The sequence below is a fragment of the Mya arenaria genome, chromosome 3 (genome assembly GCF_026914265.1).
Source record: "Mya arenaria isolate MELC-2E11 chromosome 3, ASM2691426v1".
Classification (NCBI taxonomy): domain Eukaryota; kingdom Metazoa; phylum Mollusca; class Bivalvia; order Myida; family Myidae; genus Mya; species Mya arenaria.
This window is the reverse complement of record NC_069124.1, coordinates 74,911,443-74,928,519: the sequence shown is the minus strand read 5'-3', so window position 1 is coordinate 74,928,519 and position 17,077 is coordinate 74,911,443. Positions and strand designations below refer to the sequence as shown.

General features: G+C 35.9%; 1 protein-coding gene across 1 annotated transcript; it reads right to left on the bottom strand.

Annotated features, from left to right (window-relative positions):
- Positions 1 to 2,165: 2,165 nt before the first annotated feature.
- LOC128226271 (uncharacterized) lies at positions 2,166 to 15,524 on the bottom strand. The gene is made up of 3 exons (XM_052936152.1): positions 15,494 to 15,524; positions 2,900 to 4,198; positions 2,166 to 2,758 (listed from the first exon to the last, which is right to left on the bottom strand). Exons 1-3 carry the CDS (start codon positions 15,522 to 15,524, stop codon positions 2,166 to 2,168), a joined length of 1,923 nt encoding a protein of 640 aa, XP_052792112.1.
- Between the last annotated feature and the right edge of the window lie 1,553 nt (positions 15,525 to 17,077).

Below are 17,077 nucleotides of genomic sequence, written 5' to 3'. Positions count from 1 at the left end.
CGCATCGAAGTGTTCTGTACAGAAAGTCTCATTTCCGTGATAATTATGTGTTCATTGTTAACCCGGTAACATTATTTCCTGCCAGGATCTGCTCTGCAATGTGACAGCAATTATTATAATCTTCAACCATCGACTGCGTAGAGAAACATGAAAAGTCGAGAATGAAAAGTCTCGACTTTTCATAAAAAAACAAATACTTTTTAACCAAAACCTGATAAAATATTCGCTCTAAAAATGATAAACTTCCTTTTACACCTTGACATATTTAAAAATTGTATTAATTATTATTGCTAAATATTGAACCTCAAATCTAAATAGAAACATTCAGTGCCTTTGTATGTTATGGTTTGCTAACATGAAAGGTCTTGCACTGGTCCGATGATATATAGAAGAAAGTTGTTTTATTTTATAATTAAAGTTTAAGAAGGAGAAAAGAACGATGCATATATCAGGGGGCGGTACAGGGACTGGTCAGGTCGAGAATTGGATAAGGTTTGCTGCATTTCTGTTTACACTCAGAAACGTTAAGACTTACGTATATAGTTTATGGATATGAGGATTCCTTCGAGCTAAATGGTAATATATAAAGAGAATGTATCCTCAATGTCATCGCATTGAACAAGGACTGTTGACAATATATGTTTGAGAATAGATGTTAATTGAGATTGCTTCTGTACGCATCTTGTAAAATATGATAAATGAATGTTTGCAAGTCGCGTTAGACCGGATATAATTCTCGCCGCCTTATGTTCAAGAATGTATTTGAAATATCGCATCAGGTAAATTCGATGGCAAGCCTTTTGTTTGTCAGATTGTATATGCTTGTGTCATTAACAGGTGCTGGTCTGTAGCTCATAAGCATACGAGTTATGACTTCAGATATTTGGGTATTGTTGATAAGTTTTGTGGGGCGCACATACATATTGGACTTTCTAGACAAGAGGAGCAATTTGGTTTTCGCAGGATTGAACGTTACAAGCCATATTTCGGCCCACATATATTTTTTCTTGGTCATCATTAAGTTGCTGGGCAGCAAACAGGAAGTTCAAATATCGACAATTCAGTACAAAGTTGTATCATGTGCGGAGGGTCGTGATTGCGTATAGATATCAATGTCATCGGTGTAGATAAGAGTAAAGGCCCTAGCATTGAGCCTTGATGGATTTGAGCGTTATTGTAACTGACATAGATACAGGCAGGACAATACATTATTTTCCTTCAGTCAAATAATCACAACGCCATTTCAATAAAGAACCGGTAATAACACTTGTAGCTAGCCTTTCATAATTCGATTGCTTAGAAGTTCGATCAAGATTGGCAAGTCGACTTATTTGTATATACGTCATGGTGTTCAGAGTCAATACGTTTTGCCCTGCTGTATGCTTACAACCGTTGTCGAGGAGATTTCAGGAGTTCGATATGAAACCAAAAGGGTTCCCTTTTACGAATCCATAAAATCTTGGTAGATCCACAGGTTTCACAGAGAGTCATAAAGTGAAATTATCAGTATATTATTATGTTGATATCTGTGTTAGTACAGGATTTCCAGTCAAAAGTCAGTTTCTAGGCAAAATCACCATCACAGAAGACTCAGTAAAATGAATGGTCTCGACTTGGTTCTAGTTGAATTGTTGACACAAAGAAACAATTTGACGGGATGAAGGTTGATTTGTTTCTAGGTTGAAGTCCCCTGTGATAAAAATGGCTTTAATACCAGTATCAACAGCCAATAATATTGTGTTGTTAATACATTCAAGAGGATATGAAATTGAGGTCTTTAGAAGATTCCAAGTAGAAGGCGTCTGTTCTAGTCAAAACAATTCAATGTCGTTTAGTCAAAGTCATGTCCTTCTAAGACAAACAAATCTGACGTAATAACTCAATGTGGAACGGAAGGTCTATTTCTTCTGTAAGGAAATTGAATGTAGGAAATATCAAATCGGATCTTGATGAGTTAGAAACAAGCTATGTTTCAGTAAAAGCTATAATGTCAAAGTTATCAAATAAGCAAACAAAATGTCTTGTAACTATTGAAACTCTGAACATTATAGCGGACAATATTCAACTATCCAGTTATGTTAACTGGAATTATCAAAGATAAGGAGGAGGATCGAAAACATGTTGAACAGGTTGATAACATATTCTTCAAACACTACACTTACTTTTTAAAGCTGAAATTTTCGTCCAACACTGTGGACATCATCAGAGCAACTGGCCTGACTATCGCTCACTCGCAGCTCTGACACTCGGGACTTCCCGCCGAATTTCCGTAATCCGGCGAAAAGTGGGTTGTAAATCCCAGAAAGGAAGGCCCCCTCGTCCCGGTTCATAACTGCCCCCTCAGTTTTGATGCAGATAGCCTCCTTCGTTTTTCGCACTCTCCAGTCTGATTCTCTCTCTATTACGCGTGCCCCCTCCCAGTCTATTTCATGATTATTTATGTTCTGGTGATCTGTGATTGCACTTTTTTCTATTGTCGATTCTGATTGTTTTCTAGTTGATCTAGTAAATGCCTTATTTGAGTTTGTTTCACAATCTTTTTTGTGTTCATTCAGTCTTATTCCAAATTTTCGCCCCGATTCTCCCACGTAGACTTTATCACAATTTTTACAAGGTATTTTGTAAATTACTTCTGCTTTCTCTGTTGTTTCCTGTTTGTCCTTGGGGTGCACTAAGATGTTGCGTAGTGTCTGATGTGGGCGCATGGCCGTGGCGACTCGATGTTTATTAAACACCCGGCTCACTGCTTCAGATAGCCCTTTCACATACGGAATAACCACCATCCCTTTAGATTTATTGTCTCTATCTGTATGTTTCACTTTTTTCTTGTCCTTGTTTTCATTTTTTCTTTTCAAAATCTCGGTCTTAACCCTCTTTATTGTCCAATCAGGGTACCCACACTGGCCTAAAGCTTGTTTTACATGTTCTTCCTCTTTATCTCTATCTTCAGTTTCGGTGACGAGGTTGTAGCACCTGTCTAATAGAGTTCTGACCACGCTCAGCTTGTGCTGTAATGGGTGGTGGGATGAAAAATTCAGGTATTGGTCCGTGTGGGTTTTCTTTCTATATACTAGCAGTTTGATACTACCATCTTCCTTCCTGGTGATGAGAGTATCCAAGAATGGAATGGCCCCGTTGCTTTCTTCTTCGTGGGTGAACTTGATGTTATTGGTAACGTCTACAGTGTTGAGGTGGTCAGTGAGGTTCTGTAGTTGTCCTCTCTGAATCTTCTCTAATATGTCATCTACGTAGCGTTTCCACAAGGTTGGTTTACATGTCACTGGAGCAGTTGCAATGGCTTCTCTTTCCAAAAACTCCATATACAGGTTAGCCACTATCGGAGATACTGGACTTCCCATAGCGGTGCCAAACTTTTGTTGGTATATGTCACCTCTGAACTGAAAGTATGTTGTAGTCAAAATAAAGTCTGTTAGATTCATGATGTCATCCACACTCAGCTTGGTTCTCTTTTTTAGGGTCTTGTCTTTCTCTAGGCGGTCTCTTATGACTGATAGGGCCTTGTCGATGGGGGTGTTGGTGAAAAGTGACACCACGTCATGTGAGGCAAACACTTCGTTGTCTTCAATCATCACTGTACTCAACGAGTCTGACAAATGTTTAGAGTTTTTCACATGGTACTCACTTAATCCCACTAGTGGACCTAATACATCTGCTAACAGCCTCGAGCTGTTATAACCGATAGATCCTGTATAGTCGACGATCGGTCGGAGTGGGTTCCCCTCCTTGTGAATTTTCGGAGTGCAATACATTCTAGGTACCTGCTCTGCTGTAGGGTATAAATGTCTATACTGTCCTTCTGTAATCTTGTCATCTTTTTTGAAGCCTGTCAATATAGAGACCAACTTCCTCTTATAATTTGATGTGGGGTCTTTATCTAACTTCACATACGTCCGTTCATCACCTAGCATCACTCTCACCTTCCCCTCATAGTCAGTGGTATCCAATACAACGGTGGACTTACCCTTGTCGGCTGGGAGAATAGTGATATCCTTATTTTTTGACAACTCTCTCAAAGCCACTCTTTCCTCCTTAGAAATGTTCCCTTTCGACAACTTGGCGTTTTTTAGTAACCCAACAACCTCAGTTCGCACAATATCCGCCTCATTATTGTCAAGAAATGAGCATACTTTTTCCGTGGCACAAATGTACTCTGACACCGATACATTTTCTGGGGAGACTGCAAAGTTCAGACCTTTAGACAGTACTTTTTCTTGTGTGGGGGAAAGTGTAACGGATGAAATGTTTCTTACCCATTTTTTGAGCTGACTACCAGATAAATCTGATTCCGGATTACGGAAATTCGGCGGGAAGTCCCGAGTGTCAGAGCTGCGAGTGAGCGATAGTCAGGCCAGTTGCTCTGATGATGTCCACAGTGTTGGACGAAAATTTCAGCTTTAAAAAGTAAGTGTAGTGTTTGAAGAATATGTTATCAATCTATTGGATTTACCTACACAATGAACTCATTCAAGAATATGTTGAACAGGTTTTTATTAAGGTCTCCGAAAAGGAGCAGGAGCATTGCATACCAGCAAATTAGTTCGAATTTAGTGAAGCATTTGATTCTTTAAGCACGAAATTGATAAAAGCAGAAAACACCTACCCTCATGCAAAGTGTGCCTAATTCAATAGACATTTAATATCAAGTGGTTCCGAGACAGAACGGCGCTAGAAACGAGAAGTATTCACATACCGACTGACCAGTACCTCGTATGAATAGAAAACAAGAAAGAATAGGCACACGTATTAGTAAGTGAGTAGTAGTTAGATAACACATGAGAAAGGTTCGTGGTGAGTTACCTTATAAAAATAAATTGAGGTTAATTTCCATATTTAAATTAAATGAGGAGTAAAGTTATGTGCATATTGTTAGTGGCGAATATTGTATGTATTCACATTTATCTGCGCACATTTATCTGCGCATTCTAGATACTCCGATATAATATGAATAGCATACCATAATATTTCGACTGAAAAGCAACTTCAGGTAATCTATAATAAATTATAATCATCCGAGTGAATAGATTTACCAGCTATTGTTATTATGTACCGCTTGACTAGCCGCGACTCTGTCTGACCAGAATATAATAAGTTGTTAAAGCCACAGCTACAATTAAAATTTTAAATATTTTTGTGTCGGTTATTATGAGAATAATAAGAAATGTTGCAGAGTAGGTCATACCTGCCTCATACTGGAGTTGGTTTATGATAGATTTTGTTTAGACAATAAACAGTCGATGACATAATGATTCAACTTACAAAAGAGTAATTCTCTTTGGTCGATCCGGCTATTCAGAAGTATAAACTCCCGCTGCTGAATCTTTACTTGTTTAACAAGTAAGTGGTTTGAATAAATTTTATCTGATTTATCTACCTACCATTAAATGACTTTCTCACTTATTTCTTGTAAATGAATAAATAATTGAACTTAAAGATACATTGTACTTTCTCACTTCCATGTACTGTGAAAAAAAAGTTTGTATGTGAAAACAGAACAATTTTTATATTGAACTAAATCTTTGTTGCAAATAAAGGTACAGCCCCTTAAACAGAGCCAACACCAAGTATTGCCCAACAGATACAAAACCCAGACTGTGTCCGAAATTATTTCAACGCTACGGCACGCAATTTCCTGAATCTGCCTAATGGACAAGCGTCTTCGACAATGGCACCACCTGATATTAAATATTGAAAGCTGCTTAGCTTATGTTTCCACAACCAATCAGTGAAAGGATAGCACAGTGTCAGATGTATGGCTTGCGCTGCATAGTTCCAAACGCATTTTGTCAACATACACAATAAGGTAGTCTGGCTATGGGATGGCTTGTGTACATGTAACAAAAATGTGTTAGTGTGTATAGTGATGGGAAATACATCCTTTGCATTTTGCATGTGTCCTTTCTTCGCTGTCACTATGTTCCTAATACTATATTTAAATAGCCTCAGTGTATTGTATGCTTACTGCTTCATTGTAATTGTATGTGCCCTTTTTTAACTGTCTCTGAGTCCTAATACTATATTTAAACAGCCTCAGTGCATTTAATGCTTAGTGCTTGATTGTAAAAGATTATCTGGCATGTTGTATGTTTTTACATTAACCCTTTTGTGTTTACCATGTGTTTCGCAGAGAAGATGGTCCAATGCTTAAGAAAGTACGTGACTCAGATAGGGATCAGAGAGGGAAAATACTTTGACATCATTAATAGCAGCCCTTGACAAGAGATTTAGTGGTGATATGCAACTGTTCAGGGAAAGTTGCTTCCCAGCTTCAAGCAATAGTGAAAATCAGATGAAGGTTTCTTGAGTTAGAATTTATTGAGTTTGTAAATGATTTGTTTGTTATGGAAGACATTAATATGCAAGACTATTTGCCACTTGTATAAGACAAAGAAAAATAGAACATCTGATTATGTGCCGAGAATATAAAATACTTCAGTCGTGTACATCTAAAAATTGTTATTTCCCCTCTATGATATGGAGATGGCCATGTGCAGGAATTGATTGTCATTGCCCTGCCACCATTGAAAGCACATGGCTCAGAGCTTGACAAGGTTTGGAATGAATGGACAAAACTGAAGATCTATGACAGGTGATCAAAATATGGACTAGAAAGAGTAAGATCTAAAATTCAATCAACTCCTTACAGGTATACAACCATGCAGTTACTATTGTGATGTAAATGAAACTATAATTGTCTATTTTGTTATAACATAATACCAATTTTGATTTTAACAGCGGGAGAAACATCGAACAATTAACATCGTGGGGGGGGGGAAAGGGTCAATGAATGCTTTACAGATAGTCCCAACTTCCTACATCTGGTGGACTATTTACTGACTTATCAATTAAGCAGTGTTGTTGCAGAGAGCATTTTTAAGGCAAAAAAACGGTTTTACTTGTTTTTCTAAATATGATAAAAACATTGTTACGATAAAATGCCTTTGTTGCCTTATCATTGATCTCATTGAGGTTGAAGTTTTTTTAAGAATGACTTGAGGTCAAGGCTGGGAGAGAAGAATCTGTCAGACCTGATGCTTCTCTGCACAGAGTTCACCAGCGTGTGGACTTTAAATTGTTATTATCTTTCATTTGTTATTTTCAAATGGGGAATGATGGTTTAACACAATGTCGTCGATATTCATGTTGAGTGCAACATTGACAATGCCCCCAATGAACCGGCTTAATTAGTAATCTATTTTCAAGAATCATGAAAACTTATGGAATGATCCGGTAGGACCATAATAGAACACATTTTGTCCGATGTTTGCCTTACAAATGTTATTATTGATGGGCCTCATTCCAAAACAGAAACAAGCCAATCATTATATCCAAAAACAAGATACAAAGGAATAAATTGAAAGTGCCATGCTGAAGAGACGCAGCCCGATTTCCAAGGCACCATGTGTACATTACTGCAGTAGTATATGTGTTTGTTTATAACCAAGAATACAGCACCCTGCTAAGCCTTTTGAACGCTTCATATTACTGCGTTTAATATCAAAACCTGTCTACAAACATGATGACTTTGTTCTAAATCATTTAACATTAAAATACTGTCTACTTTATTTTGAATATTGAGAGCATCCGTTATAAAAAAATATACATCTTCAATATATATCACTTCCATCTGCTTCGTTTAACGTCACATATTATGTGACAATTCATTTTTGTTGGATTTTGTTTCTTAACTCTAGGAATAACATATAAGTTATTTCACAAACTTTTTGATTTTATGTGCAAAATTTCTAGGCAACGGAATTTCTAGCTTTTCATATTGCAAGTCCCTCGCCGACGTAAATAAATCAAAGTGAAACAATGCTATGCTGAACATCTATAATAAAAGATAATATGAAAAATAAATTAATATAATAGTTTTGTATTGCGTTACCTGATAAACAATAATATTGATGTTTTTGGGACTTCCCCTTGTTACAAGAAATGCAAATGGCAAGAAATGTTGAATGGTAATGCCAATGTTTTTATCCAAACAGTCAGTGTTCATGGAGATTTAGTAGCAGTACGTTAACAAATCATATGTATTCATTCAACACTTTATTCTATGTACTGCATTAAATAAAACATTACTCTTAATACTATTCCGTTTTATAATTAACTTTCATCATCTTTATTATTCACATACACGTTGACATATATATATTGTATGTGTTGTTGACGATGTTCAGTGTCCAAGTAGGAAATAGACTGTCTACCTGCCTGCCTCCCTGCTTTGCTTTGAATTGATTGTATGTGTTATAATGTAATTATATGAACCATATAACACTAAATTATTCAATGTATAAAATTGCTTTTATTGCGAAATTATTGTTTGGTCAAATAAAACTGTTTAAATAAAAACAATGATAATGTTGTGCACTTCACTAAACAACATCAGATTGCAAGATTTTAACCTATATTAATCTCTTAGAATGAATGAATCCACAATTATATAAAATCAATAATATTGACAGTATAGGGACAAGCTTTTTAAATGCTTACACGAGTTATTTAACATGTTTGATTTGCTCTGGATCCAAAGGGTCTAAAGGTTTGAGTCTTGGATGGTTTCCTATCAAAGAAGCATTTTGTCTGATATGTTACTGACCCGACATACTTTCAGTTGGAAACAAGTGATCGCATCATTGTAATTGACAGCCTCTGTCTGAGGCATAATAAAAATACTTATTCTGTACTCTAGTGAATATCTGATTTGATCAAAATTAAAGGATTCTGACAGAAGCTATAGATTTGAATTTCGAAAATTAATTTGATTTGACAGAGGACATTTGTATGTTATAAACTCTGTATTTTTAGGCAGTATACTAAATTTATTTTCTTCCTCTAAATGTCCTTTTGTGATATATGTTTTTACAACATCATTTGTAGAGTCATATAAAGCTGGCACCTACCCTTTCAATGGCATATATGGACACCAGGGGTTTAAGAATTCAATTTCGATATGGATAAACAAAGAAATCACTTGTTATTTTCTTTTATTGTCCTAAACAGTTCTCTTTTCAGGCGCCTGTTCTTTGTATTCATACCGATAAAAAACAAAACAAATAAAATATCAGTACTTCTGTTGATACTGATAATACAATTGTTTAGCCACCCAGTGTCCCAGTAAAAGATATTTGACATTCTCTTTTTTATTTTATTGCGTTCAATTTTAGTGCTCTAGAACGCCACTGGTAATTCTTTGCAGAATTTTACTGTTATTCGTCTTCCCTGAAAGAAAACAGAGGAACACAATTTAAATCATTAAACAGTGTCTTCTTTGAAAATGGCTTTTAAAATCTTGATTTTTTTTCCAAAGTGTTAAAAACATGCGACATACAACTTACGATAACCAGAATAATAATCGGTTCGTAGTGGCGAGATTCTTTCTGTTAAAACAGTTGTTTTTGTTCTTCATTGTATAGCGAAACGTCCTTCGTTTAACGAACCAGTTTCTGACTGTATCATTTTAATCGTTGTTCGTTATTACTGTTCAATACAACAAATTCGAGGTGCATCCATCTACGGCCTATATGAACAATTTTGCATATAATTGTTCTATCTCATCTGAGATTGCCATCTTTTAATCGCGTTTTAACAAAACACTTAAAAACACTCTAGGAACTCTGGCCATTTGGTTATTCAGTCTTGCTTTGTCCTTTTGTTATATTACATGGCTTTGTTTCTAAATTAGTATGGCTTAAAGTGCCGAAAGTACTTGATATTAAGAAAAATAAATTGCCTACTGCAACTTTACCGCTAAAGGAACTAATCATATATTTATCTTTTAAAAAGTTTCTTTAAAGCTTAATTCTCTGCATTTTTTACAAGACAAAATTGCCATGTTTAAATGATGTTCAATCTATTTTCCTTATAAGTAATACATGTAAAATAGTTCTAAACTTTTTTGACATGTGTTGTTGTTTTTTTGGCATTTTTTGGATTCCCTATTTAAATCATCGAACAGGCGCCCCCGACATTTTCTTAATTTTGAAACCATCTCTGTACAGTTAAGAGACAAGTAATTGAATATACAGAACGTTTAAATTGAATCACTTCTTTAATACCTGATTGGGAAAGCATTTTATGACGCAAATAGGAAGTTTCCTGCCTTTTTATGAAAGTTAAGCAACTCATTAATGAGGGTAGATTAGAAACATTGAGAATCGGGCTCTTGACACAAAACGAAGTCATCATGGATTTTAAATTCAGTTCTTTGAGAATTGCATTAATAAAATTAAAAATAAGACACACATTATGTGATTTTTGAGTTTTTTTTATTTAGTTTAATACTAATTAAATTTGCATCAACACCAAGATTGGCAGTTGGCCTGCCAGTGCATGATCACGGATATCAAGGGCTTTACATTTGCAGCGTTAATTTATGCTCATTATTTGACTTGTTTAAAAAAAAGCGTCATGTGTTCTTCATCGTCCGTTCTGTGACGTCATCAATATTATTGAAAAAACAACAACATTTTCATAACCAGTTCTAAACCTCTGGCCAGCACAGTGCTCTGATGATAGGTTAGCGATTTATTGATTTAGAGGTGATCTTGGAATGAGCTTTATGCAGTTTATATAGTCTTATAAACTTGAAAAAGTGTCATGTCAGTCTCAAAATTATAATATAAAATATCATCAAAATACCTGGCTAACAAATGCAGTTGATGTTAGCCTCCACAAAAGTATGTATTACTAATGGAAGCCGTGTTAAACAAAAAACAAAACTGTGTAAAATAGTTCACGCCTCTAGGCGGTGACACTATTGATAAAGTGCTTAGAAAGAAGCATCAGGAAAATACAGAAACCATGCAAAAGGACAAAACTCTTATCTTTTCTTAATTATTCTGTATCTACATTGCAATCCAAGTATTGTTTTGTATTTTTTCTCTGGAAACGCTAAGGACTGAGATCTTTTATCTTGGCCGGTATGCATAAACTCCTAACTTAAATCATCTGAAGTTGAGTATCTCACTCTACACATATTACATTTACGGGCAAAGCAAAAAACGTTGTTGTCCATTGAAATGTATTCAAGTCCGGGTAAATAAAGATATATGATTCAAGTCCGGGTAAATAAGATATGTGATTCAAATCAGGGTAAATATAGATATATGATTCAAGTCAGGTTAAATAAAGATAAATGATTCAAGTCAGGGTAAATAAAGATATATGATTTAAAGCTTTTGTTTTCCAAGAGAACCATAAAGGCCTTGAACCGCCCTAAATGTCCTCAAAACATTGTGCAGGCACAATTTTAACCGGTGCATTCAAGTATGACGATAGAATGTAGCCCAAATGCAGGATATCATCTTAATCACTCATTGTTATGGAAGGAGGTGTTGGTAAGCCGTTTCTAGATCAGCCAGTGCGCTTAGGCCAGAGTTTTTATATCTATAGATTTACGGGAGCGCCGTACCTAAATATTGCAAAACCCAAATAAAAATAAAATTCAGTTTCGTAGTTTTATTTTTATTTTTTCCGACGAACGTTGCTCCAATGTTAAGAAGAAAATAAAATTAGTGTTCTATAACCCATATCCCAGAACCAACTGGTGTACCAATTGTCATTCATTATAGGTATTTTTACTGCACAAACCACGTAAACCAGTCGGAAATACGCGGGGAAACAGAACAGGTACCCGTTACCATAACAACGTCCTGTCAAAAGTGAAAGTAGTTTTTGTCATACCCCTTATTTCTCGCAATCTCTGCAGCTATATAGAAATGTTTTACTACAAAAACGTTCCGATGTTTATGTTTCATTATTTAAATCAAACCGTGGAGAACTTAAAGCGTGTTTATTGTGAATTTTTTATAGATTTAGTATGTTGTTCGCGTTTCGTGGAATGATTGCGAAACTTCCGGTCAAAATAAGGAGACAGAAATTCGTGGGTTGTTTTGTCTATTAAAAGTCGTTGGCGCACGTCGTATATTAACAAGGATGAATTGGATTACAGCGCAAAAATGTATAGCTTCTGACAAACACAAACTGCAAAATGATATCGTGTTCATCATAGTCAAAATGGATATTTTTTTCTGAATTTGACTCTGGGGAGCATTGAACACACTACTTCACGATCACATATTTGAAGAGAAAAACACAAGGTATCGTGATATTCGTAGTTGTTAATTAGTTTAATAATGATTTAAAATTTAAATCGTTATAGAGTACTGAAAATGATGTAATAATAACATAGTGTGTGTTTCCTATAAAACAGAAAAAAATCTGAACATAAGATATCTGGCAGTCAGTGCAAGAAAAACTTATCCGTTGCTTATTGCCAACGGGCATAGCTGGATTTAGAAGGGATATTTTTCAGGACTGATTTTATCATCAATTCTTAGACCTGTTTTTTTGAAATATATAACACTTGTCAAATTTATCTTAATGCTCCCGAATTTTCTTTGGTGAAGTACATAAATGTAGATTTTGACTGTCTGTGTATCCGTAAGCCCTGTCAAACTTTGAAGTGAAGAGGAATTTCCATCAGGGCTTCGACTTTTTTTGGTTATTTTTTCTAAATTATCAAAACCACATCACGGTAAATTGTCACGGTACTATTTCGTTAAAAACACATTTGACCTCCTTATTATACCGTGTCTGAAACTTTGTTCAATGTTTGATTACTTCACGATGGAAAGGATATGCTTATACTGTGGGCAAAAGATTAGAAATGGCCATTTAAACTTCTTTATTACACTGACATGTTTCATAAAATCCATGGGTTGATAATATATGCACCTCATATGCATAGATGCATTCGAACAAATATATACAATTAATTTCAATGAGCGCTTGAACTCCACAGTGTTGAGGTCAATATTTTCAGTCATTAAAAGGATCTTTTTATTATGCTTTTGAAACTTTATGGTGATCTATCACCCTTTTTTCAGCCTTCACCCTTTTTTCAGCCTATGAAATAGCTGACACAAGTACTTGGTGTGTTTTGTCTTCATGATATAAGAAGATTTAAAAAATAAAAAAAAATCGGAGAAAAATCCGTTTTATTTTTATTTATTTCTCCTTCGGGACATTTTATGCATTTTATTTTTATTTTTATTTCCTCCTCCTTACCCAACTTTTTGAAAAATCTCCCGTAAATCTAAAGATAAAAAAACTCTGGCCTTACATTGTCATGTTTAAAAAAGCAAAAAGTGAAAATTATCTGATTAATTAAGTGTCGATACAAAACTCAGGGTCAACTTGAATCATTGGACTGAACCACATGCTGTCATTCGGATATAGACACTTATAATGAAAGCATTACAAATTAACGTATGTCCTTTTACGAGAAATGTACACATTCAACAGTTGTCAAGATCTGCAACCACGAACCTCTCTGCTTTCAAAGCGAAATATGAAAGTACTTCGACATAGAGGAGTCAATGACTTGTTATTTGTTTATAGTATATAAGCTCGCCTTGACTCTAAACTTGCAGCGAGATGAAAAACAGACAGGTACGAAAAATAATACATTTACATTAGCAGTGGCAAATAAGGCAACTGTTTCTTATTGTTCGTTTAACAAACCCGCCGCTCCAAAACATGCGATTTCAGAAAGAAAAAAGAATTGAAAATCCCCCAAAAAATATTCTCTCCGCTCCGAATTTAACCCGTCGATTAAAATAAAACGTCGGGGAAAGAAAGACAACTCCTTCCAAATAAACTTTTCATCGTTTCTATAGCCAGTCTATAAGTCATCCAATCGTTAGCGCTGATTTTTGTATCCAGGCGTTTGATTGGACAACAGTGCTCGAAGAAACATGGCGGACTGGTTACAGTTAAGCTATTTCACGGACGGCAAACAGCCAATTCATTTGTTAAAAAAAAATTCATACTTTCTCCGATATTAATAACACAAGCATTCCCTTTTATACACTCGTAAAGAATGTTTGTGGATATCGAACGGCTGGAAATGAAGTAAACATGAAGGGAGATCGTTATACCAAATGACATCACAGGCTCGGTGTTGATACAAATCGGGGTCAAATTCATTGTCAAACTCAGAGTTACAGATAAGGTTAATACGCAATTAAAATCATAGAAAACCTAATTGTTTTAAAAATCGATGAGTAACAAAACGAATAAGAAAAGGCAGAATACGCAATTAATTTGAAAGGAAGCGTAATGAATTAAAAATGAAAGTTGGAAACTCATTTCGTCTAATTTGATTCGATTAATGTATTTAACTTAGTTAAAAATAGATAATGGTTTCCGTAATTGGCCGATCATTTTCCGGAAGCAAGCCAGAAATAATCGAAGATCTCGGGTTTTTGCCTAAAGACGCTTTCCGTTGATAAACGAGTAAATACGATGGTATACGATTAAAGACGGATGCAGGCGAAAACTCACATGTTATTTTCAACTTTTCCCGCGAAGATGTCAACAAGGAAAATAGGTCGAAAGACACTTCCAACCCAGTCAAACTTGCTTCTTATCTAAACCCAACATCATCATCGGAAATAGTTGGTGAAATATTAGAAACAATAATTAAGGATACTGTGCTCTCATGCGATGTTAAAGGAATCGGAGGATCAATAATTGACCAGCTTCTAAGCGACATTGCATGACTATGGCGAGTCGAAACCCAAAACACATGTGGGTATGTTTACTATGTAAATACAAGCAAATTATATTCCAAACCGTGGATTTCTTTACGAACTTATGATATTATGTTTATTTTTTTCTGTTAATTTGTAGTCATTTTCTGATATTTAAGCTGCACTCGCACAGATTGACTGTTTTGACAAAATAATTGTCTTGGAATAAGCTTATTTTCGTGTAAACTTCCGGAATTTATTGGAATTTGACTCTTTCTATATATTTTTTAATCACAAATATGTACGAGTATCACGCCGATTGTCAAAACATAAACAGTTCCATGTATGACCGTCTTGGAGAAAGCTCCAGTAATGTATATGAAACATTAAACCCATATGAACCACTTAATGCATCCATCAGTGACAACATATCGTTTTTTCTGGTACCGACCTCTACTCCAAAATCCAAACAGCAAAACCCTACAGCTAAGCAGCCTCTTACAAAATATAAGAATAAAACCAACAGATTAGTCAAAGTCCTAGTAATGAACTATCGATCAATTGTAGACAAAAAGAATGAATATGAAAATCTTATTCACTCCACCAAACCTGATATAGTCATTGTAACCGCATCCTGGCTTAAACCAAAACACTATGATAATATTTATTTTTTTAATCCAGACCAAGGGTATACACCATTTCGTAGTGACAGGGTTGGGTTTGCCAAACTGGGGGGGGGGGGGGGGTATTCATTGATGTCAGAAATAATATAATTGCCCAAGATATGAAAGATATCCAATCAGACTGCGAAGATCTATGGATCAAAATAAACCTATTTGGTAGCAAATCACTTCTCATTGGGGCATATCATAAACCACATGAGCATGACCGGCATAGTTGGGATGAATTTGCCAAATCTCAGCCAGCAAACCTACTTGTAACATCTGGGTCGCTGGAGACCACCATTGTCCGTCCACTGACTGCAAACATCCCTCATACTATCAACAAATCATGGAAACACTTAATGACTACAACCTTACTCAATCAGTCACTCAACCAACTCGTGAATCAAATATTCTTGATCTTTTCCTTACAACAAATCCAACTCTTATCCAAAGAGTCAGTATTCTTCCCGGCATAAGTGATCAGGATATTGTCAAAATTCAAGTCAACACTTCTATAAGAACCCTTTCCAAGAAACCACGATCTATATCTCTCTATAAGAAAGCAAATTGGGATGGGATGGCAGGAACTGGATGCTTACCATCAGGAACTGCTTGAAAGTGGCAAATACTCTTCTCTTAGTGCTGAACATCTATGGGATAATTTTCATTCCACTCTTACTTCTCTTACCATTTTTTTTATATCCCTTCTAAACTCTCTAGAACCAGAAATAATCTTCCCTTGGTCAATCAAAAACTCAAAAGACTTGCTGGAAAGAGAGATAAAGCCTACCGGAAACAGCGTAAATCAGGGAAAGCTGAAGATAGAAAGAGATTCCTTGATTCAAAACATCTACTCAGGAAGTCCATCAAATTATCCTACCACAGTTATTTTGCAGACATTCTCGACATTGCATCTAAGGATCAAACCTCCAAACCTAACACAAGAAAAACTATTTACGTTTCTCAAGCATTCCAAACAAGATTCAGCCTCTGTTGAACCCTTACGTAAACAGAATTCGGTCCACCAGGACGACACGGCAAAAGCAACCATCCTAATTGAGCAATTTCAGTCGGTTTTAGCCCAAAATCTCCCAATAATCTCAGGTCCCTTTGTAACATGAAACTCCAAGACATCCCTTACACAGGCAAACCTCAAAATACAATGCCAGACATAACATTCACACCAAAAGGGATTGAGAAACTTCTATCAAACTTTAATCCCCACAAAGCATCAGGTCCTAATCAGATTAAGCCTGTCTTCCTGTAAAACCTTTCGACTTCACTGTCACCAATTCTGAAACATCTCTTCCCAAAGTTTCTTGTCTCTGGAATTCTACCCCAAATTTGAAAGGATGCAAATGTGGCTCCGGTCTACAAAAAAGGGGAACGCTCAGACTCCGCTAACTACAGGCCTAATTTCCTGACATGTATTCTGTGCAAAACACTTGAACATTTTGGCGCATGCTCTATTTCAAAACACCTTACTAATCTCAATGCCTTTTATGAACTCCAACATGGCTCCAGGGAAAAGCGCTCTTGCGAATCCCAGCTCCTTATGCTGGTAGATCTTGTCAAATCCCTCCAAAACAAAAAGCAAACTGATCTAATTTTGTTTGACTTCAGCATGGCTTTCGACAAAGTTAGTCACAAGAAACTTGCTCTCAATCGTCATGGCTATGGCATCAGAGGCCCTGCTCTAAAATGGATTAAGGGGTTTCTGGATAACAGACTCAGACTGTTGTTGTCAATGGGTCTTCATCAGAACCCATACCTGTCTCATCTGGGGTCCCCCAGGGATCTGTACTGGGGCCACTTTTTTTCTTAGTCTACATTAATGACCTTCCTCAGAATGTT

Bases quoted from the DNA above. Each gene is read 5' to 3' on its own strand.
- LOC128226271 (XM_052936152.1), bottom strand. From the start codon at position 15,524: ATGGTGGTCTCCAGCGACCCAGATGTTACAA. The intron at 4,199-15,493 runs GTAGGTTTGCTG...TGAACTTTGCAG, and splicing joins CAGCGACCCAGATGTTACAA to TCTCCCCAGAAAATGTATCG. The intron at 2,759-2,899 runs GTGGGTACCCTG...CGTATGTGAAAG, and splicing joins AAAACAAGCTTTAGGCCAGT to GGCTATCTGAAGCAGTGAGC.